The sequence below is a fragment of the Alosa pseudoharengus genome, unplaced genomic scaffold, assembly GCF_046254945.1.
Source record: "Alosa pseudoharengus isolate Yale_2024_CS ecotype anadromous, Long Island Sound unplaced genomic scaffold, YU_APseudo_1.1 YU_APseudo_1.1_scf_1, whole genome shotgun sequence".
NCBI classification, from domain to species: domain Eukaryota; kingdom Metazoa; phylum Chordata; class Actinopteri; order Clupeiformes; family Clupeidae; genus Alosa; species Alosa pseudoharengus.
This window is the reverse complement of record NW_027468564.1, coordinates 36,993,422-37,016,137: the sequence shown is the minus strand read 5'-3', so window position 1 is coordinate 37,016,137 and position 22,716 is coordinate 36,993,422. Positions and strand designations below refer to the sequence as shown.

The following is a 22,716-nucleotide window of genomic DNA, read 5'->3' as shown; positions in this document are numbered from 1 at the left end:
TAATATGTCATGTTTCATGTTTTTGTAATGTTTCATACAGTGATGTCTACTGCAGTGAATAGGCTAAATAAAACTTTGATCATTTTTATAGCCAATACATTTTTAAATAAGTAACAATCTTGACTATTTTATGCAAGAACCTGCTAGACCTATATTGGAATTCACACACCAAATTATACCGCAATATATACCGTTTACCGTATGTGTCCCAAATTATACCGCAATATGAATTTTAGGCCATATCGCCCACCCCTATTGTTGCCCACAACACACTAGCTTTCTGCTAATGAATGATGTCATTGACACATTTGAAAGGCTTTTTAGAACAAATAAGTGACTCAAAAAATATAATACTCAGCGGTTTGTATTCTCTGCCCCCTCTTTTCACTGCAACATTCGAATTTCTGGGCAAAAAATTATATCCCGAGAAAAGTGGATTTGAGGGGTACAGCGCCATAGGCCTCCATTCATTCTGCACTTATTCGTGAGCGCCCTTATGTGGAACCAGAAAAGGAACTGCAACCAGTTCAGAAACCGGAAGTTTCCCGAGAGTGGCGGTTCTTTGGCTAACCAGAAATGTCTCTGCTAATGTGAAGAAACGATACATTTGGCTAACGGAAGTATCAGCTAACGTGAAAAACCGATACATTTGGCTAACGAAAGTATCAGCAGAGAATGTCTAATAAGGGGAGAACCGCCACTCTCGGGAAACTTCCGGTTTCTGAACTGGTTGCAGTTCCTGTTCTGGCTCCACATGAGGGCGCTCACGAATAAGTGCAGAATCAATGGAGGTCTATGGAGCTGTACCCCTCAAATCCACTTTTCTCGGGATATAATTTTTTGGCCAGAAATTGGAATGTTGCATGCGAAAGAGGGGGCGGAGAAAATATACACCGCTGAGTATTATATTTTTTGAGTCACTTATTTGTTCTAAAAAGCCTTTCAAATGCGTCAATGACGTCATTCATTAGCAGAAAGCTAGTGAGTTGTGGGCAACAACGACCCAACCTGTAAGAAATCGAAAGGACGTAAGTACTCGTTCATTCAACTTTTGACCTATAATCCATATTGATCTTGCAGAAACCACAATCCAATCTTCGATTTTTCAACGACAACCAGGTGAAAGAGACACATTTAGCCGTCTAGCTCCATAGACCCCCATTGTTTTTGCACTTATTCGTGATCGCCCCTAGCGGAACTGCAGCAGATTGCAGGTACAATGGAGTTAATAGGGAGTGATCCGGCTCTCCGTAAACGGGCTCTGGTATCAGCTAGAGTTCTAACGTGAAGAACCGATGGCAGCGTTTCATCCTCCACAGAAGTTTCTTGGTGAGTCACAAATCTCTATGTTGGTTATCATCATTATGTGAAAGGGACGTTTATTTGTTGCTGTCACAATATGTTAAGTTTGTCAATTCAATTATGAAGCAGCAGTAAGCTTGCAGTGAACTGTTAACTGACTTATTAATTAGTAGTATTTAGTATTTAGTTTGTTAGATTCTTATCTTATCTTCTACTGACTTTATTGTACTAATGTTTACCATTTCTGTTGTAAGTGCATGTTGTGTGTTATGTCTGTACGCTACTGAGACCCTTGAATTTCCCCTTGAGGATCAATAAAGTATCTATCTATCTATCTATCTAGTCAGTGAACTGTTAACATTAACTTAATGTTAGGTTACTTAAGTTGAGGTTTGATTGTTATTCATTGTTAGCATGCTGATAGATTTTATGTATGGAAAGGTAATGTATGAAGTGTTTGAAATGGTGTTATATGAAATGCAGAGAAATGGACATCCTGTTTGTTTGGGGTCCGAAATTAATAATGTTACATGTGCTAGTGCGCCTTACCAAATGTAAATAACGTTCGATTTTTTTTGCTTTGAGGAAAACGTTTGGCAGCTGCTAACATGAACACGAGAATACATGCCTATAGCTAACGCTACGTTTTTGTAGAGTTAATGTGAGCTATCATTGCAAAGTCATTTACCACTATTCTGAGTTTATTTGATTCATTGGCTTCGCATGAATTCTGTCTCAAAGTGTTAGGACAAGGAGAGTTTCATTGAGATAAATTGGTTAAATATTAACTGGTTTTACAGTTGCCAGACGACATGCTGAATACAAGCATGGATTTTGTGACACGCATTTGTGTTTCACCTACAGACTGGGATGGCGCAGGAGCTGGTGACTTCAACCCACAGTCTTCAGAACCACCAGTCACCAAGCATAGCTACTCCTAATGGTATGGTGCTATTTCCTATAGACCTCTCCAGAATAAGTCCCGCCTCCTAACTTCCGTATCCATCCAACTTCCGGGCGTGGATTGTCTATGGGAAATAACATGGCGTTTTGAAAGATCGTACCTGTCAAACTCTGTAGGTGACAAAGTAGAAAAAGCTGCTGGGCAGATTGGCCTACACACTTCTGCAATCTAGTTTCCACTGGATTTTTTGATTTTCGGTGCCGTTTAAGTAGTATAGTCTATAGTATACTACTTAAACGGCACCGACAATCAAAAAATCCAGTGGAAACTAGATGGCAGAAGTGTGTAGGCCAATCTGCCCACCAGCTTTTTCAACTTCGCTACCTACAGATGTTTTACCGGTATGATATTTCGAAACGCCATGTTATTTCCCATAGACAATCCACGCCCGGAAGTTGGATGGATACGGAAGTTACGGAGGCGGGACTTATTCTGGAGAGGTCAATTGCCACTACACTGAGCATATTTTGTCATTCATTTTAGAAACGCCAGGTTGACAGTGGGTTATGAAAGTTATTAATAATAATTAAGTTGCTCAAACTTCATTTTCTTCTCTCCAGACATTTTCTAGAGCAGATGGTTCTGTGCAACCTCTCCTAAACTGGTATTCCGCTAGCCTAGAAATCTAGACGCGCCCCTGCTGCCAGGGCTAGTCTAGCAACTCTCCGTTGGCTTGTGAGCTCCAGAAATCGAAACTCAATCAGGCCAATGAAATCGTGTAAATGATTGATGGCAGAGTTGCAACGGTTTGGCTTGAATTCCCTGCTACTTGAAAACAAATAAGATGGATGTTGCTGTTGGCGAACAGTGTGACACGAGTTAAGCTTTTATTAAGTTGGCAAACGTTTGAACTAGCCAACTAGCTCCGCTGGTGGGAAACGCATGGGACTCATAGCGCTGCCGCTGTCCTATTGCGTGCAGAGGGAATTTGAAAGACAACTGATTATCCCGCCCCTCGGACTGAGCACTGCGAACGGTGAGTGCCAAGACCCTACATTTTAATGTGGGTCTGGCTCGTCAGGCTAGTATTCCGCAAGATGCAGCACGGAAATAGGAAGAGGCCACTCAATGAATTCTGATACAAAGACTTCAAATGGTAGGAATATTCCATCTTTAGTGTTTTGCTACCCCTTCCGTAATTTTTTTGCTTTCAAATGACCCATCGTCAGTCTTCAAATCAGAATCAGGCTTTTCTAACTGGAAGCAAGACGGTGGCTTCAAAGACCATTCCAAATCAGACCATTGTAAAAATAATTGTTGAAAAAATTGTGTAAATATGATGTAGTTGTTGCTCACATGCTGTGTGTGTGTGTGTGTGTGTGTGTTTGTTTTAATGTACGCAAACTGGCAGTGAAAGTGGTTTCTCTTATCAACAAAAGGGGAAAAGAGACAAAAGAGTTAAAGTAAACTTGTTTAATTGAACGAAAAATGTGTGTATGATTTCTGTTTAAACTATCAATGTATTTCCACTGAAGTGTCTATTATATTTTAGTTGTATATTGTGTTTTCAATGCACATTATAAATAAATGGGAAAATTGTTAAGAATTGTATTGGCTTTTTTTGTTTTTTAGCATTTAGCATTCAAGTATTTGAACAAGGTAAGACTGGTGAAATGTATGCACCTTACTGCTGTGGTGTAGTCTAGTTAGCTGTAGTGGGTATACTGTGATCAACCCCAAATATTAATACCTATCCTTGTCTGTTTTAAGTGGGTATACTGAGATGGTGCTTTTTAAGTGGGTATACCAATGACTTTCTAATGAGGAGACACAGCACTCAAAAAACCTTTCATAGAAATGCATGGGGCTAGTTTGTAACGGCCGTTGTCTACACATATCCCACCCCTTCCTCGGCAAAACGTCGACATGTGAATAGATTGAGCCAATCATGTGGTGTGATGTGAATACATTGAGCCAATCATATAGTGTGTTGTGAAGACATCATGCCAATCATATGTTGTGAACTCGCCGCTGGAGCAAGATTGGTGTCGTGAAGCCTTGCGCACGCACATTTCTGCCGAATAGGATGCCCAAAGAGTGCCCAAAAAGTGTTGCAATATGGCCGCCGAGTGGAGGGACTTGCCTAAAAGGACTTTGGGTATACTGCGTATAGTCCTGCATATCACGTAGACTACGTGCCTCTGCCCTACTGAACAAGGGATTTTCTGTGTATGGATGTTGACCGGTTCTTGGCCCCTTTGTGGCCCCTGTCTCAGAAAAATCCTAGAACCGCCACTGAGTGGGCAAAACAAACCAGTTTAAGAAAGAGTTTGCGATTCCTAATCCACTGCACTTTTTGTAACGTACATAATGTAAGTTTTAAGCAGAATAGGGCGTAATCTGCTTTTGATTTCACTTGTTTATCAGACGTCAGAATACTTAGGATTCGTTTTGAACTACGTTTGTATGAGTGGTAGGTTGTGGCGTAAAATAACTTAATTGTAGGCTTAGCTGTTAGTTTGTTCAGTTGAACATATCTAACAGCTGCCCCCCCCCCTTCTAATTCTGTTAGGTGCCGCTTCACTCTGCTACTGGATGGTGGAGGATCAGGGTGGTCTATGCTATACTAAATGGATGGCAGGAAAGCACAGCACACGTGAATTTCTAAATCAGGGGTGTCAAACATACGGCCCGCGGGCCGGATGCGGCCCGCTAGATGGTTTAATCCGGCCCAGACTTCTAGAGAATACATTTCTGACGATGTCAAAAAAAAAAAAAGAATCTCTAGCCCATTCCTGTGAGGAGTTATGAATTTTCAAAGAAATAACCGAAATGCTCAATTCAGCCTCTAGGCGCAGCCAAAAAACAAAAAAAAAGTTCGGAGTTGACTGGTCCTGTGCTGTCAGTTTGGCTACATTGTCGGGAGAAAAGCAGGCGTTGCGACAAAATTCAGAGACAAAATGCAGCCTGCAAACGGAGGACAAGATGTTTGGGCATTTTATTGTATTTTGCACCAGGAAGTGTTGTGTTGTAAAACACTAAACTTGGATCATGTTAAAGTGTGGTTGTGCAAACTGTAAATTTAATCAGGTCGCGAGGTCTGACTCACCGTCAGTTTGACTGTTTTCTTAGTGATAATGGCATTCTGTCTGGCTTACCATACCACGCTGTAGTACGGTGGTTAAGCCGAGGTGCCGTACTCAAGCGTTTCTTTGAACTACGAGAGGAAATTTGACAGTTCTTGGCGAAAAAAGGCAGACCAGTAGCAATTTAAATGCCCGGAATGGGTGCAGGATCTGGCCTTTATGGTGGATAGCCTATTACACAGCACCACCACCTAGCCTACAAAATTATTTGATCTGATGTAACCTAATCGTATCAGTTGATCGTATTGCTCATGCACTGCTAACTTATGTTTGTTAAATTCATTTTTTTTTTATACATTTGCACATTTACATTTTTAAGGCAGGATGATAACTTTCTTCATAGCTCCCACTTGAGTTTAGTGTGGTGAGTTGGTTCAGGTGGTCAGATGTAAAAATGTAGGCCTATCCACTCAACTATAAAAATAAACCAGTTGTTTATGAGAGTGAAATGCATTTTATTTCAATTTCATTGGCCTCTCTGGATAAATGTGTAATAATCTAATATATACCTTGTGATTATGTAGGCTACAAATGTAGGCTGAAGGGTAAAGCATAGCCTACTGAAAAAAACTAAGCTGTGGATGTTTTGGATGTTTTGCAATTATTTCACTGGTCCGGCCCACTTGAGATCAGATGGGCTGTATGTGGCCCCTGAACCAAAATGAGTTTGACACCCCTGTTCTAAATGAAGAAGAGTGAATAAATGCACTTGCTTTTCAAACTGATAACAAGTTGTCAATGGTTATTTATGCAAGCTTGTGTAGCCTAAACCAGACATACCTCGGACTAGTCAAATTTATCCTGGCTGTAGATAAAGCAGGATATGAATTTTCCAATATTTTCCCAGATTAATAGTGGTTTACTGAGGTTTAATATCAATTAAAATCCCGTTGATCTGTAGGCTAGTTAGAATTTCAATGTTGCTTCAATATTAACGAAGGGTGCAAAAGTGATGTAGAATCAATGTTGCAGTGCGACGGTGATTCAATGATTTAACATTGACAAAGTTTATTTAACATAGATTCAATGACTAATTGTTATCTGGGTGCAGAATGAGCAGACATCAACACCAACTGAAAGCCCCGTTTTGCAGGTAGCCTATTGCATTGCATACAATTAGGCTTTCTCTGAACTACATTTTCCAAAGGTCTGCTTTCGTGCTTGTGTCACAACTTCAGAACGGCTTGACGTACATGCTTCAAATTTAATGTGAACATTTGTATGGACTCAATGATGAAGTCAAATGTGAAAGTCAAACCCACCTTGATAGTGATATCTCAAGAACGCCTGACACACAAAGTTTTTTGGTACAAGGGTTTGTATGATCTCAAAGATTAAGTGATTCAATGTTTTTTTTTTCAGGAATCTTCCCACCAACATTAAGCCAGCAGCTTTCCATCCACTATTGTAATTCCTCTGGCATTGCTTTTCTAGTTACAAACTCTGATGTACCTATGCTGCCCTAGCTCTGTAAATTGGGTATACATTGTGGAAATATGCAATGTTCTAGGCATTAGATTAAGAAGAAATACAGAAAAAGTGGTTGTGCAAACCTGTTTGTCCTGTAGCAAATTTCAGTCTCTGCAAAGATCACAGGAAAGTATTATGTACATTCCAACATTCCGGGGTATAAAAATACAGAGATAATATGTACTGCATGAGATAATATGTAGTGCACATTGACTTTGCCTGAGGATGAACTTACCATTTACCCTTGTGAAAGGACACTAGAGTGGAAAAGAAAGAGACACAGTCAGTATATCTGATTATATATCTATATATCATTATAGATTGTCAATTTAACATAGCCGGGCATACAAAACACATAGCAACACTTACTAAAGGTGGCCGTGGAAGTATGCAACCTGTTCAGACAAAAAACAGACAAGAACGTTATAGGCTACAGTATAAATACATTATATGTAGATATCAGCAATATATTGCATATAAAGTAATGAACCTTGTGGTGAGTTCCCTCTAAGTTGATCAACGGTTGTGTAGATGATATGCTCTAATTCAGGAGGTACATATGACAGACCCATGTACAGGTTCTCTGATCTGGGGGGAGAAAGTTAGAATTGGTTACTGATTACTGTAACTATTTATACTATTGATAATAGCAAAAAGTGCATCAGCATTAAACTTTTTAAACATGTTTAAATCACCAGCATGAATAATTTTATTGACAGTGAATAAGATCTGAACCGCACTTACACTGACTGAAGGGTGAGACACGGTATCTTGTTCTGTGAAGAAATAAGATGTCAAAATAAAATCAGTATTTAAAAACATGTCTGCTGACGTTATTGTGATATAGTGATTTCTTTTTAAAAGCATTAGTTAAGACATTTCCAAATTTGTTGAAATGGTTTGACATCTAAAGCTAAATATTGTCTATGTAGCATTTTACCTGTTGTGCAATCCTGACTAGATGTTGCAGGACCTCGGGCATCTGTGTCTGCTGGGGAGGCTGCAGGAGGTGGTTGAAGACGACCCTGATGACCTCCTGTTTGGGGGGAAGGCCAGCGAGAGGCAGGAGGATCAGCTCCGCCTTCTGCTGGGGAGAGAGCAGCTCCAGGACGGCCAGCTGGAGACAAACAGGGGGAGACAGAGAGAGTTTACAATCCATGTCAATGTTTTGCTCTGAAGAGTTGGTTTGTATTGATTTCCATACGTTTTTGTTGACACCTTAGTTTGGCTAACAACTATGATTACCTTTCATCTATCTTCATGAAATGTAAAAGCAGGAAGCACTGAATAACATCTTGCTTCTTATTAACCAAATCTTAACAATACAGCCAATTGTGGTGGATGTTTCATTACATAAGGGGCGAGATAGACATGTATAGCAGCCCTTGATGAGAGTCAAAGCATGTGGTATTCACATGTACAGATTCACAGTAGAAATAAGGGTTTCCTATGTGATTACAATACATCACTTACTGGATTGAAGTACTTATTGGCATCAAGTAGACTTTTGAGTGGGACAAGGCCAGAGAATTGCCCATAGTTGTTGAGAAGCCACTCCATGCTATTGTTGGAGATACATCCTGGATCTAGGAGAGACAACACAAGTATAGAATCAGTTAAAAAATGTATATCAAAGATATTAAAAGCCGTCCACACCCAAGAATGACCACTATGACGACAACGGCAAAAAAAAAGTATCTTCCTAGCTAATATGAATGACGACATCCACACATAAACTATAACAATAACGACATGAAGAACTATATCCTCGGAGATCACTTTTAGAGCGATTTTGAGAACGATCAAAAGCTGACAGCAAATCCATCAAATTTTAACCATCACATCATCAACACGAAGAGAGACCTTCCTTATCATCTTATGGTCCGTGTGGAAACTTCATTATAGTTATAGCTATCTTTATAGTTATTATTCCTGGTGTGAACGGCCCATTACAGCGGGGCAAGATAGCTCTGCAATTTGTGCTGTATGTAAATATCACATATACATCAAATGATGCAGACATATATTCATGCAGACAATAAAGTCTATATGTATGCATATACAAATATAGATTATTGCATTAAGAGATCACAAACATATTTCAGGAACCCATGTCTTAATTCTGACCTGATGTGTTTCTGGACAGGAAGGGCAAAATGAAGAACTTGAGAACGTTCTTGGCCTGCTCCTCTGTCATGTGATCAAACTGAAGACTCAGCTCACCCACACTGGAGAAGAAACAGTTACAGTGAGAAACAGTGAATTAATTATAAAATAGCATAATAATTACATATGTCATATCATATGTAATAGTACTGCATGCCATCATACTATACTGAGTCATACTCCATCATATCTTTTCCTAAATAAGCTATGAGTAAAGGTGGGGGTGCCTTCGGCCGAACCACAGTCGTTGTATATCTTATAAGTGCCATATTGCAAATGTGAACAGTTACACATACAACTAATCAAGTAAAAAGACACCATATTGTGTTTTTCACTTTGATGTGTGTTTTTGTTCATTTATCCCCCGCTCCCAAAAATGGTTCCAAATATCAATCTTGGCACCTACTGTTACCAAGCAACGGAAATGTCAATCTGTAGCCAAATTGAGAGGCTGCACGTACACAGTAATTTGCCTTCTCACTTCTTGTCCTGTTACATTCTCACCTGATCATTCAACCTACTCCATTTACTCAATTTACTCCCTTACATTTTATGTTTATTCATTTAGCAGACACTTTCATCCAAAGTCACTTACATACGTCAATTATATTACCTTAAAAAAGGCAAAAAGGCAGAAGAAAACTACTAAACATTATGGCTTTGCACCTCTTGTGCTTGGGCCCTAACAAAGGGCCATTGGCACAGCAGTGGAAGTGGGGAATTGAACCCACAACCTTTCAGGCTAGTGCACTACCCTACCACCGCCCATTCTCACTCAGTTAACTATTACAAAATGTGACATTGTGAAATTACTGCTCTTTCGCTTTGGAACATACATGTACTGGTAGGTTTCACAGGTGAGGTTCTTCCTGCTGACACAGTGCAGAAGTTCTCCGGAGGCGAAGGGTAAGAACGGCCGCAGACGGTCACCAAACAGTGAGGAGATGAAGTCGATGTCTTGCCACTGCATGTCACTGAGCAGCTCCAGACGGAGCTCTCCAAGAACATCCAGGACATCAGTCACAGATGGACCCATGATCGATCCTCAGAGACTGTCAGAGTAAAAACAATAAAAGCAATGCTTAAACCAGAAACCCTAATACTCAGTAAAACTGTAAGAAACTTGTAACAAAACACCCCCATTACCATGTTGGAGGCCATGCTGGAGAACATGGCGAGAGCTTCATCCAGAACTGCAGATGTCTTGGTGAGGAGCAGCTTCCAGGTCTCCCTGGAGTAAGTCATGTTGCTGGGCAGCTTGCACATCAGAACCTGGGCCAGGTGCTGCGCAGTGAATCCTGTTAGCTGTAGGTACAGACACATAAGCAACACAGAGTTTAAAATCGTTACACTTTTGGAGCATTTTTATTCTCCTTATGTCTCATGTAGTATTTATTATGTAAGGGATAATGTATAGAACACCGGTCATTATCGGAAAATAAGTCCTGACAGGGCGAACAGGACCCCAACGCGCCAGCAGAGGGGTCTTGTTTAGTCCTGAAGGGACTTATTTTCCGATAATGACTGGCGTTGTATTATCCCGCTTATTACACGGCTATTTTCCAAAACGGAAAAATAAACTCCACACGACATGACTCTTTACATTTATTTATTACCGTTCCATCGTGGCTTTTGCAGAAACAAATAGTTCGCACAACACGCTGAACTTGAATCAAACATTCTTTAGAACACAGCTGATCAACCGTCTGCTTTCACTTTTGAATGAGGTTCCATTGCAAGAAGTAACCGGACTACTTGCGGAGTGATATGAAAGACGTGAATTAGAAGCACAAAACCCATTTTCCTTGACAGCGGTCTGTAATACTTAGCAATAGTCTGTTATTAAGGAATAGCAGACCACCGAACATTGGGAAGGCTTATTCAAGTGAATGGAGCATTCTGCATCATTATGAAGAGCCGTGTTAGAAGTGCTTACACTGCATATTGTGTCTTGCATGTTGTGTTGTGTCTGCATTGAGTATTATCTTTTGCATGTTGTGTTGTGTCTGCATTGAGTATTATCTCTTGCATGTTGTGTTGTGTCTGCATTGAGTATTATCTCTTGCATGTTGTGTCTTGCATGTTGTGTTGTGTCTGCATTGAGTATTATCTCTTGCATGTGTCAGTATTCTTTGCAAATCATTTGCCGAAGCGAATGATGTCCATGGTACATCATTCTATGAATGTGACCAAAGAGATGCTTGTTTACGTCAAAGTTACCCAGGACACCTTTATCCCGTCTCACCTCTGAACAGGCATACTGCTCCAGACTGACATTACAGGGGACCAGGCCAGCTGCCAGTTGAGACTGCAGGACAGTGCTGTTGACAAGACAAAATATGATCAGCTGGTTTCCACTCCTTCATAGGTTTCTATTCCGTCTGTTCAAGTTCAACTTTTCTTTTTATTTTACATATGACATGAATTTAACTTACCTGTTAACACCTTCACAAATTCTGGTTTCTATACAAAAAAAAAGAAGTATCCAAATTAAGTATCCAAATTAACAGCCTTTTCTCAAAATGGTAGTGGACAAAACATGGCAATACTGAAACTTACCATTTACTGGTGTTGTAGGACACTAAATATGAAGCGAAACAAAAGTCAAATGTAAACATTTTGTAAACACAATTATTTTTACCATTAAAATTGACATGAAAATATCTGTATATAAATGTTGTTTAGAGTCAGACTTGCTCTTAGGGACCGTTCGTTATTTATAAACGGGGTCACCGGAGGGATTTTAAGTGCTTCGATCAAAAGTTGCATGACCCTCCCCTGCCTGCTATATAATTTTCAACAACCCTCCAGCAGCATTTTCAAAAATGACATGACCCTCCCTGGCCAATTGTCGATGTCTTCCGCGCTATGAAAACACATCAACATATGCTACCGCCCTAAATTCAACCTCTGCTTTCTGATCTTACACATCACACTTCACCAAGATGGTGGCCATTTCAGTATTTACTCACTAACATTGTTGTGGAAACACAATGGAAATTAAATGCACACTTCCTGCAACTGCATTAGCCTACTTGAAAAGTTACTCCTCTAGTAATTATTCACATGAAATAAAACAATAAAGCATTGAGACCATTCAACAAAGCACACTGGGTAATAACAAATTCAACACATGAACTTGTTGCTATGGACTCGTCTCTAGGCTTCCTCAGTCATTGTAAAGCTGCCGAAGCTGAACATTATCCAAAACTCAATTTCTCAGACGAGCGTCAATTTGGGAGCTTGCTACACTTCTTCCTTCTAAAATGACTTGAAAAGGCCGTTTGCACAATTTCACAAATAATCACAGGGACCGAAAAATACCTAACATGCCAACTTTTTCCGGGTTTATCATTTTAATGTTTCCCCGCTGTCTTGCCGTTTTAATATATTTTTCCGTAGAATATCCCATATTAGTGTAATACTCTCATAACATTAGTCCTGCATTCTGGCCTGTCTCTGTGTTGTCCTGTTGTTACCCCTTGCCCTTCCAGAGAAACAGATGTATTCAAATCATCGTTTTGCTTGCTTGAATGCGAACTCCAACTTCTCCAACTTTTCTATGCCTCCCCCAACCATACATTGCTATAGGATCCCTGCTTTGAACACGGTTGTGTTGCATTTTGAGCACCATCAGCGTGAAAAGTTGGAAATGACTACTGAAAAGATACGTTTTAATGCGCATCCGAGTGTAGGGGAAATTTTCGCATGTTGTGCAGTCGTCATTTGTCAGCATAGAAAGCTGTTCCTGTAGGCCTATTTCTAAAAAAAAATGTTGTAGGCTACGTTGCGTTGCAGACAAATGGGTCCATAACACTGTGGACGTCAATTCCAATGTAAACAGCAAATAACTCAAGTCGTTATATTTTATTGTTGTATTATATTATATTGTATAGTCGTTATATCAGAACAAGAGGCGTTTGCGCAATAGCCGGAAGAATGCGCCTTTACTTTGGAGTAGAAAACGAGAGGAATAGTGTTTAAAATGCCCATTTAAATTGTAGACTATAATGCACTGTTGCTATTAACTTTAAAGATTGCATCTGCAATCGAAACTGTATGCAAATTGAATGGCCTTATGTCCGGTCTATGGATGTCTGCTTTAGTTGACAGCGCGGTCACTAGATTTGAATCGGTAAAGTTGAGGAGCTGGTATCTATTAATGTTCGTGCAAATAGGCGGATTAATGTCCCTTGCAGTTTGCAACTGCGAGGTACATGGCAGGCGCACCACAGAACGGTTTCATTTTGAGAGGTAGATATCCATGCTGGCATCCCCTCTGCGATGCGTTCGTCCCCAGTTTCATGCGCCAGTTGCATGAGCTTTTATGACAAAACCGTGACTGTGGTAGTTAACAAACTACATCCTAATAGAAAACTGTTAGCTTTCCTGGTATCAAATGACAAATGGTATCAGTTAGGCCTATAACACAACATAAATTGTGCTGGCGACCCAAATAAAATCTCCTGCGCGCGACCCAGACTTTGGGAAACACTGCTGTAGACCATAAACTGGCTATTTATATGACCAAATGTATTTGTTCAACTTTATGAAGCAGAATTACGCACTGCTACTTGGAACGTTTTTGTTGGCAGGAGAGAGAATGACAGCGAATAACAAATTGCACTTGTTGCTGGTTACCAATAAATACTATATATTTTTTTGCAAACAACAAAAACAGAAAGGATGGAGACAGCAAAGCTAGAGATGGGCAGGAACAAGGTCAATTGGTAGAAATGCTTGTCAAAACGTTAGGAGCTGGATGTGTGGATGAATGAAGCACAAGTATGCTTTAGGCTATGTTAAGCATGCAGACTGTTTAAAGTTAGGCTACACGGTAAACTACAAGTAAACCAAAGTTAAATTTAGCTTTTTTAGGGCTGGATAAAGTTGACCAAATGGATATAGGCTGTTAGGCGTGAATAAAGTAGGCTACTTTGTTGCTCCAACCCTTTCAACGTTAATGGGGACGAATGTTGACATTTTCCGTATTTTGCGTGAGAAACCCGGGAAATCTCCCTTATTTTCATTGTTCAATGTTGACAGAGCTATGGAACGAAAGAGAACGTTATATGGCGACAGAAATCAACAATCAAACAAGCCACTTTGATTTTTTGCTGTTTTCATTAATACAAAAGATGGGTGACCCTCCCTTCTAGACAAAAAAAAGTTACGTGACCCTCCCCTCAACAAAGAATAAAAAGACATGACCCTCCCCTATTTTCCTCCGGTGACCCCGTTTATAAATAACGAACGGTCCCTTAAAAGAATACTATCTCACCTGAGCAGGCAGAGGAACAGCACAATCTGCTCGAGAAAGAAAAGAGTTCATGAGGATGTGAACATGAATATTTGGAAAATGTCTACCTGCTTGTGTGTGTGTGTGTGTGTGTGTGTGTGTGTGTGTGTGTGTGTGTGTGTGTGTGTGTGTGTGTGTGTGTGTGTGTGTGTGTGTGTGTGTGTGTGTGTGCTTCTCACCTAGTGGACTGAGCTGGAGCAGCTTTTCCACAGCTCCTCTGATGATGGGCTCCAGAACTCCTGGTACTGATGTCACAGACTCACTCAGCCTTGGGATTCTACACAGCATCGCACATCGAAGGATAGGAAGAACAAAAACAAACAAACAAAAATGCTAAATGCATAAACATAGACAAAAAAATAGAAATACCACATCACAGTATGACAAAATAATGGGAGCCAACATGAGGAAAACTACTTGCAAATTTTTGACAAAAACAAAAAGTGTGTGAGGAATACCACATCACAGGATGACAAGATAATTGGGACAATTGCATTTTTTTGAGGTATTAAACATACCTAATTGTATGGTAAGACAATGCAGATACCAAATCACATGGAATAAAACTCAAAAGTACAGTCTGTTTTTATCAATAAAATCTATCTGTAAGCCTGGTCAGCCTCGGCCTTAAGGTACATCAGGGAATATTGATTGGACTTACATTGCCTGGTAGAACTCACAAGGTGCTTCATGCTAGGAAAGTTAGAAGTAAGAGAAGTGTGTTAAGCAAGAGTCTTTGAAGGGGACTGGACCGAGTATGAGTAACTGTTTGGCAATACCTAATAGTTTCTAATATGAATTCCTAGCTTTTGTAATGAATCTCCTTTTTACCTGTGTGGCAAGGATGATGGTGAGACCAAGAACTTCTGGAAGATTCCTCTCCACAGGTGATTCCAGCAGGTGATCCAGCACTCTGCTGACGACCTCATCTTTCCCTTGGGCATGAGGGAGAGGCAGAACCATCAACTCAGCCATCTGCTTTGCACTGAGAAGATCCAACACCTCCAGCTGCAGAAAGAGAGAGAGAGAGAGATAGAAAGAGAGGGGAGGAAAGGAGAGAAAGAGGGAGAGAGAGAAAGAGAGAGAGAGAGGGAGGGAGAGAGAGAGAGAGAGGGAGGGAGAGACAAAGAGAGAGAAGGAGGGGGACAGGGGACAAGGAGAGAGACACAATTAAGCAAAGGACACAAGGCACTACAGTACAAATGATGTGATTGACTGATTAGTCATTGATTGGTAAAACAATCTGTCACATACTGGATCAAAGTCCTGGTTGCGATCAAATAGACTTTTGAGAGGAACAAGGACAGAGAATCGTCCGTAGTTATCTGTAAGCCATTCCATGCTGTTGTTGGAGAAGCATCCAGAGTCTGCAAATGTGCAAATGTACAAATTTGATTATACTTACACTCTTAAAACGAATGGGTTAGAAACAACACAAACTCTATGCACAAATGCACAAATAGGCTGACACCAGACATAATTTCACTGCATTTCTTACTTCCAGTAACTATATGCATGTGACAATAAACTTCCTTGTATCCTTGTATCCTTGTAACTAGTTATTAGTTTTAAGACTGTACAATAGACTACAAATAGAACCAGTGAGAATAATTTGTAAGTACACTTACAATCTGAATACAGTAATTTCCTACATGTAAGACACATTGTGCATAAAATGCAGAACAGTGATTAAAGCAAAAAGAAGTAGCAATATATTGTATTGAATTTATTATAATAATGTATTGTATGTATATTAACCACAGCTTATTATAAAACATTAAGTACTTAAAAAAAATTCTGATGCAAAAGTTGTTATGCCACTAGCATCATGACACTTTTGCTTTTAAAATACTCACAGGGATATAAAGCCTAAGTCACTCATAGCGAAGATAGAGAAACTGTTTCATGTGAGACTAAATGTACACTCAGAAACAAAGTCGATCAGATCAGAGAATGAAGAAAAGAAATGTATTCCCACCCCTGTGTGTACTGTAGCTCATAGCTGAAGAAATTCCTTGGTTTATAGGTGGGAATATACTGTATTGCCAGTGTAGTGTAACAGAACATATATGACAAAGTAGTGATCTTTTTTGGACCCATGTCTTAATTCTGACCTGATGTGTTTCTGGACAGGAAGGGCAAGATGAAGAACATGAGGACATCCTCGGCCTGCTCCTCTGTCATGTCATCAAAATGATGACTCAGCTCACCCACACTGGAGAAGAAGTCACAAAACATTCAAATAGTCATATAATAACATAATAATTACACATTTGTACATATGTGATATACATATACAACAGCATAGTATTTCATTTCATTTTCAGATATACGCAGAAGAAGTCTTAAATACCTACATCCTATATAGGATTTCCCATATAAATGCATGTCATATCATGTGCTGAGTTGTTCTCAGTTGTATCATATTGTGTTCTATCAAATTGTGTCATATTGTCTCATATCATAATATATTGTACTATAATGTATTTCATGACAGTGTCTGATTTCTTACATTACAATTTTGAACAAAATGTGTATCAATACTTTACATCATACATACATGTACTGGTAGGTTTCACATGTGAGGTTCTTGCTGCTGACACATTCCAGAAAGTCTCCGGAGGCGAAGGGCAAGAACGGCCGCAGACGGTCACCAAACAGCGAGGAGATGAAGACGATGTCTTGCCACTGCATGTCACTGAGCAGCTCCAGACGGAGCTCTCCAAGGACATCCAGGACATGAGTCACAGATGGACCCATGATCCTCAGAGACTGTCAGGAGCAGGAACAAAAACAAAATAATGTTTAAAAAGAAATTCCAAATACCAAATTCGAAAAAATTGCACAGGCAAAGCAAGGCAGCCGTGGTGCCTCCTGACATTGGATTGGTCTGGGTTCGAAACCCACACCCATTATCTGCTAAAATATCACTGTCACTTTACGTCACAGAGATGTAAAAAGTATCTCTCTAACAAACGTGTCACAAAAGATCCCCATTACCATATTGGAGGCCATGTGTGAGAACATGATGAGAGCTTCGTCCAGAACTGCAGAGGACTTGGTGAGGAGCAGCTTCCAGGTCCCCTTGGAGTAAGTCCTGTTGCTGGACAGCTGGCAGATCAGGAGCTGGGCCAGGTGCTCTGCAGTGAGTCCTGACAGCTGTAGGCGAAGAACCAATTACCCAACGCTTAGAGATCAAGATATTTTTCTGTAAACTTTTTAGGTTAACTTTTAATGTAAACTTTTATTTTCATTAGAAGCGCTGGACAAATTCAAAGAGGACACATACAAAGAGATAAGACATGAATGAGTTAAAATAGCACCTCACCTCAGAGCATGCATACTCTGACACGCTGTATTGGCAGGGTACTTGTCCCATATCCAAGAGATGCTGCAACTCAGAGCTATGAAACCACAAACATGTTCCAGGTCATGAGGTGTGAAGCAGTGGGCAAAACAAACCAGTTTAAAACAGAGTTTGCCATCCTAATCCACCGCTTCACTCTGCTACTGGATGGTGGAGGATCAGGGAGGTCTATGCTATAGGCTACTAAATGGATAGCAGGAAAGCACAGCACACATGAATTTCTAAATGAAGAAGAGTGAATAAATGCACTTGCTTTTCAAACTGATAACAAGTTGTCAATGGTTATTTATGCAAGCTGGTGTAGCCTAAACCAGACATACCTACAGTAGGCCTAGTCAAATTTATCCTGGCTGTAGATGAATTTTCCAATATCTTGCCAGATTAATAGTGGTGTAGAAACAATGTTGCAGTGCGACGGTGATTCAATGTTTAACATTGACAACGTTTATTTAACATAGATTCAATGACTAATTGTTATCTGGGCGCAGAAGGAGCAGACATCAACACCAACTGAAATCCCCGTTTTGCAGGTAGCCTATAGCATTGCATACAATTAGGCTTTCTCTAAACTACATTTTCCAAAGGCCAGGTTTCGTGCTTGTGTCACAACTTCAGAACAGCTTGACATATATGCTTCAAATTTGGTGTGAACATTTGTATGGACTCAATGATGAAGTCAAATGTCAAGGTCAAACCCACCTTGAGTGTGATATCTCAAGAACGCCTGACACACAACGTTTTTTGGTACAAGGGTTTGTATGATCTCAAAGATTGAGTGATTTTTTTCAGGAATCTCCCCACCAACATTAAGCCAGCAGCTTTCCATCCACTATTGTAATTCCTCTGGCATTGTATTTCTAGTTACATTCCTAATTCCCATTGGCCTTCCTGAAATATGAGCTCGTAATTAAATTGGTAAATAAATTAATAGATATGTCAAACAAACTCTGATGTTCCTACGCTGCCCTGGCTCTGTAAATTGGGCAGAAGTATACATTGTAGAAATATACAATGTTCTAGTCATTAGGGCAAGAAGAAATACAGAAAAAGTGGTTGTGCAAACCTGTTTGTCCTGTAGCATATTTCAGTCTCTGCAAAGATCACAGGAAAGTATTATGTACATTCTAACATTCTGGGGTATAAAAAGACATAGATAATATGTACTGCATGTGATTAAATTGACTTTGCCTGAGGATGAACTTACCATTTACCCTTGTGAAAGGACACTAGAGTGGAAAAGAAAGAGACACAGTCAGTATATCTGATTATATATCTATATATCATTATAGATCGTCAATTTAACATAGCTGGGCACACACAACACATAGCAACACTTACTAAAGGTGGCCGTGGAAGTATGCAACCTGTTCAGACAAAAAACAGACAAGAACGTTATAGGCTACAGTATAAATACATCATATGTAGATATCAGCAATATATTGCATATAAAGTAATGAACCTTGTGGTGAGTTCCCTCTAAGTTGATCAACGGTTGTGTAGATGATATGCTCTAATTCAAGAGGTACATATGACAGACCCAGGTACAGGTTCTCTGATCTGGGGGGAGAAAGTTAGAATTGGTTACTGATTACTGTAACTATTTATACTATTGATAATAGCAAAAAGTGCATTAGCATTAAACTTTTTAAACATGTTTAAATCACCAGCATGAATAATTTTATTGACAGTGAATAAGATCTGAACCACACTTACACTGACTGAAGGGTGAGACACGGTATCTTGTTCTGTGAAGAAATAAGATGTCAAAATAAAATCAGTATTTAAAAACATGTCTGCTGACGTTATTGTGATATAGTGATTTCTTTTTAAAAGCATTAGTTAAGACATTTCCAAATTTGTTGAAATGGTTTGACATCTAAAGATAAATATTGTCTATGTAGCATTTTACCTGTTGTGCAATCCTGACTAGATGTTGCAGGACCTCGGGCATCTGTGTCTGCTGGGGAGGCTGCAGGAGGTGGTTGAAGACGACCCTGATGACCTCCTGTTTGGGGGGAAGGCCAGCGAGAGGCAGGAGGATCAGCTCCGCCTTCTGCTGGGGAGAGAGCAGCTCCAGGACGGCCAGCTGGAGACAAACAGGGGAGACAGAGAGCAAAGTCCTTTTAGGCAAGATCCTCCACTCGACGGCCATATTGCAACGCACTTTGGGCACTTATTGGGCATCTATTTCGGGCAGAACTTCATGCGCAATGTATGAAGTAAGCAAGGACAGCACTCTCACTCTCGCCAACAACGGACGTTTCGGGCTGTGCGCCCTTCTTCAGCGTATAATGGCGACAAACAGGGGGAGAAAGAGAGAGTGGAGATATTAATATATTATGTTAAAAACGTGTTAAAATAAAGGCAGCACTTTGCACAAGTTAATTTTATTGCAGACGCCTTTCAAAGTAAGGCCTTCTTCAGTGAAGAAATGAACTGATGCAAAGTGTGGCTTTTTTTCTTGTCTCGTTTAATAAGTTATACGTTTTGATCCAGCACTCTACGAATCTGAAAAAAAGAGACAGAGTGAAGCCTGAAATGTGTCACCCAACCTTAAGCTAAAACCTCTAGCAAACAATGTGTGTACAAACAGTGAGCAGAAAGACACAGTCAAGTACAGAGGATGAAGAGAGAAAAGAAGTGTTGGGAAGGGGTGAGGGAAGAAAGGAGAGTGAAAGAGGGGATGGGAAACAGATGAAATGAGAGGAGAGGATGACAGATTAACAGACAGGCTATGACTGGCACGTGACTGGAGAGTTCCATTCGCCGAGCGTACATGTGCTGCAACAATAAAGCGTCCACTATAGTCAACTGGCTACACCAGACATTCTAGCGACGCGCACATTGAAAAAAAAATGAGACCAGTCTTTTAAAACGATTTATTTTACGCTCTGCGAAACGGAATGCTTTAATTGCACACCTTGTGTAGCCCAGCTTTAAGAGAAGGACAGAGAGAAAAAATGGGGGAAAGATTTAGACTCCAGATTGAGTGATGATAAGGAGACGTGGAAGTGACGTGCTACATACTGGATCAAAGTGCCTGTTGAGATCGGCCAGAGTTGTGAGAGGGACGAGGACAGAGAATCGTCTGAAGTTGTTGAGAAGCCAGGCCAAGCTGTTGTTGGAAATGCATCCAGAATCTGTTGAAGCAAAAATATATAAAGTTTGGTTATATCTCTAGAATAAATTGTAAATACAATTTCATGTACAGCAACAATATCTAAAAATTTGTATCTATAAAATACACAATGAAGGAAAATGAAACATTAGTGTAGAAACATCCGTTCTGACCTGATGTGTCTCTGGACAGGAAGGGCAAGATGAAGAACGTGAGGACATCCTCGGCCTGCTCCTCTGTCATGTCATCAAAATGATGACTCAGCTCACCCACACTGGAGAAGAAGTCACAAAACATTCAAATAGTCATATAATAACACAATAATTACACATTCGTACATATGTGATATACATATACAACAGCATAGTATTTCATTTCATTTTCAGATATACACAGAAGAAGTGTTAAATAACTACATCCTATACAGGATTTCCCATATAATATCATGTCATATCATGTGCTGAGTTGCTCTCAGTTGTATCATATTGTGTTCTATCAAATTGTGTCATATTGTCTCATATCATAATGTATTGTACTATATTGTATTTCATGACAGTGTCTGATTTCTTACATTACAATTTTGAACACAATGTGTATCAATACTTCACATCATACATACATGTACTGGTAAGTTTCACAGGTGAGGTTCTTGCTGCTGACACATTGCAGAAGGTCTCCAGAGGCGAAGGGTAAAAATGGCCGCAGACTGTCACCAAACAGTGAGGAGATGAAATCGATGTCTTGCCACTGCATGTAACTGAGCGACTCCAGACGGAGCTCTCCAAGGACATCCAGGACATCAGTCACAGATGGACCCATGATCCTCAGAGACTGTCAGGAGCAGGAACAAAAACAAAATAATGTTTAAAAAGAAATTCCAAATACCAAATTCGAAAAAATTGCACAGGCAAAGCAAGGCAGCCGTGGTGCCTCCTGACATTGGATTGGTCTGGGTTCGAAACCCACACCCATTATCTGCTAAAATATCACTGTCACTTTACGTCACAGAGATGTAAAAAGTATCTCTCTAACAAACGTGTCACAAAAGATCCCCATTACCATATTGGAGGCCATGTGTGAGAACATGATGAGAGCTTCGTCCAGAACTGCAGAGGACTTGGTGAGGAGCAGCTTCCAGGTCCCCTTGGAGTAAGTCCTGTTGCTGGACAGCTGGCAGATCAGGAGCTGGGCCAGGTGCTCTGCAGTGAGTCCTGACAGCTGTAGGCGAAGAACCAATTACCCAACGCTTAGAGATCAAGATATTTTTCTGTAAACTTTTTAGGTTAACTTTTAATGTAAACTTTTATTTTCATTAGAAGCGCTGGACAAATTCAAAGAGGACACATACAAAGAGATAAGACATGAATGAGTTAAAATAGCACCTCACCTCAGAGCATGCATACTCTGACACGCTGTATTGGCAGGGTACTTGTCCCATATCCAAGAGATGCTGCAACTCAGAGCTATGAAACCACAAACATGTTCCAGGTCATGAGGTGTGAAGCAGTGGGCACAGGGGCGGTTCTAGGGGCGGGGCCACAGGGGCCCGGGCCCCATCTGAAATCTCATTGGCCCCTGACTGGCCCCTGTACCGTCAATCATCAATAAGTGTCAAACTTGTTGAGAACGACGATCATAGATGCAATTCCATTCCCAAACAACTGGTGGCAGTAATGCACCTATGAAGCTTGAAAGCTAAAGCACACAGTGAACTGTAAAGGAAAGAATACATTTGGCCAGAGCCCGTTAACGGAGAGCCGGATCACTCCCTATTATCTCCATTGTACCTGCAATATGTTGCAGTTCCGCTAGGGGCGATCACAAATAAGTGCAAAAACAATGGGGGTCTATGGAGCTAGACGGCTAAATTTGTCTCTTTCACCTGGTTGTCGTTGAGAAATTGAAGATTTGATTGTGGTTTCTGCAAGCTCAATATGGATTATA

General features: G+C 40.3%; 1 protein-coding gene across 1 annotated transcript in view; it reads right to left on the bottom strand.

Annotated features, from left to right (window-relative positions):
- Positions 1–10,004: 10,004 nt before the first annotated feature.
- The window catches only part of LOC143118580 (uncharacterized), a 123,833-nt gene continuing 111,121 nt past the window's right edge, over positions 10,005–22,716 (bottom strand). The window contains exons 144-168 of the mRNA XM_076279614.1: positions 22,160–22,235; positions 21,832–21,990; positions 21,392–21,603; positions 20,946–21,046; positions 20,682–20,794; positions 19,564–19,740; positions 19,368–19,399; positions 19,114–19,211; positions 18,993–19,018; positions 18,859–18,880; positions 18,718–18,745; positions 17,616–17,691; positions 17,288–17,446; positions 16,848–17,059; positions 16,402–16,502; positions 15,542–15,654; positions 15,119–15,295; positions 14,949–14,980; positions 14,467–14,564; positions 14,270–14,295; positions 11,548–11,569; positions 11,424–11,451; positions 11,234–11,309; positions 10,135–10,293; positions 10,005–10,040 (exon numbers count right to left, since the gene is read on the bottom strand). Coding sequence (XP_076135729.1) covers positions 10,005–10,040; positions 10,135–10,293; positions 11,234–11,309; positions 11,424–11,451; positions 11,548–11,569; positions 14,270–14,295; positions 14,467–14,564; positions 14,949–14,980; positions 15,119–15,295; positions 15,542–15,654; positions 16,402–16,502; positions 16,848–17,059; positions 17,288–17,446; positions 17,616–17,691; positions 18,718–18,745; positions 18,859–18,880; positions 18,993–19,018; positions 19,114–19,211; positions 19,368–19,399; positions 19,564–19,740; positions 20,682–20,794; positions 20,946–21,046; positions 21,392–21,603; positions 21,832–21,990; positions 22,160–22,235 — 2,359 coding nt within the window. The remainder of the gene's footprint in view (positions 10,041–10,134; positions 10,294–11,233; positions 11,310–11,423; positions 11,452–11,547; positions 11,570–14,269; positions 14,296–14,466; positions 14,565–14,948; positions 14,981–15,118; positions 15,296–15,541; positions 15,655–16,401; positions 16,503–16,847; positions 17,060–17,287; positions 17,447–17,615; positions 17,692–18,717; positions 18,746–18,858; positions 18,881–18,992; positions 19,019–19,113; positions 19,212–19,367; positions 19,400–19,563; positions 19,741–20,681; positions 20,795–20,945; positions 21,047–21,391; positions 21,604–21,831; positions 21,991–22,159; positions 22,236–22,716) is intronic.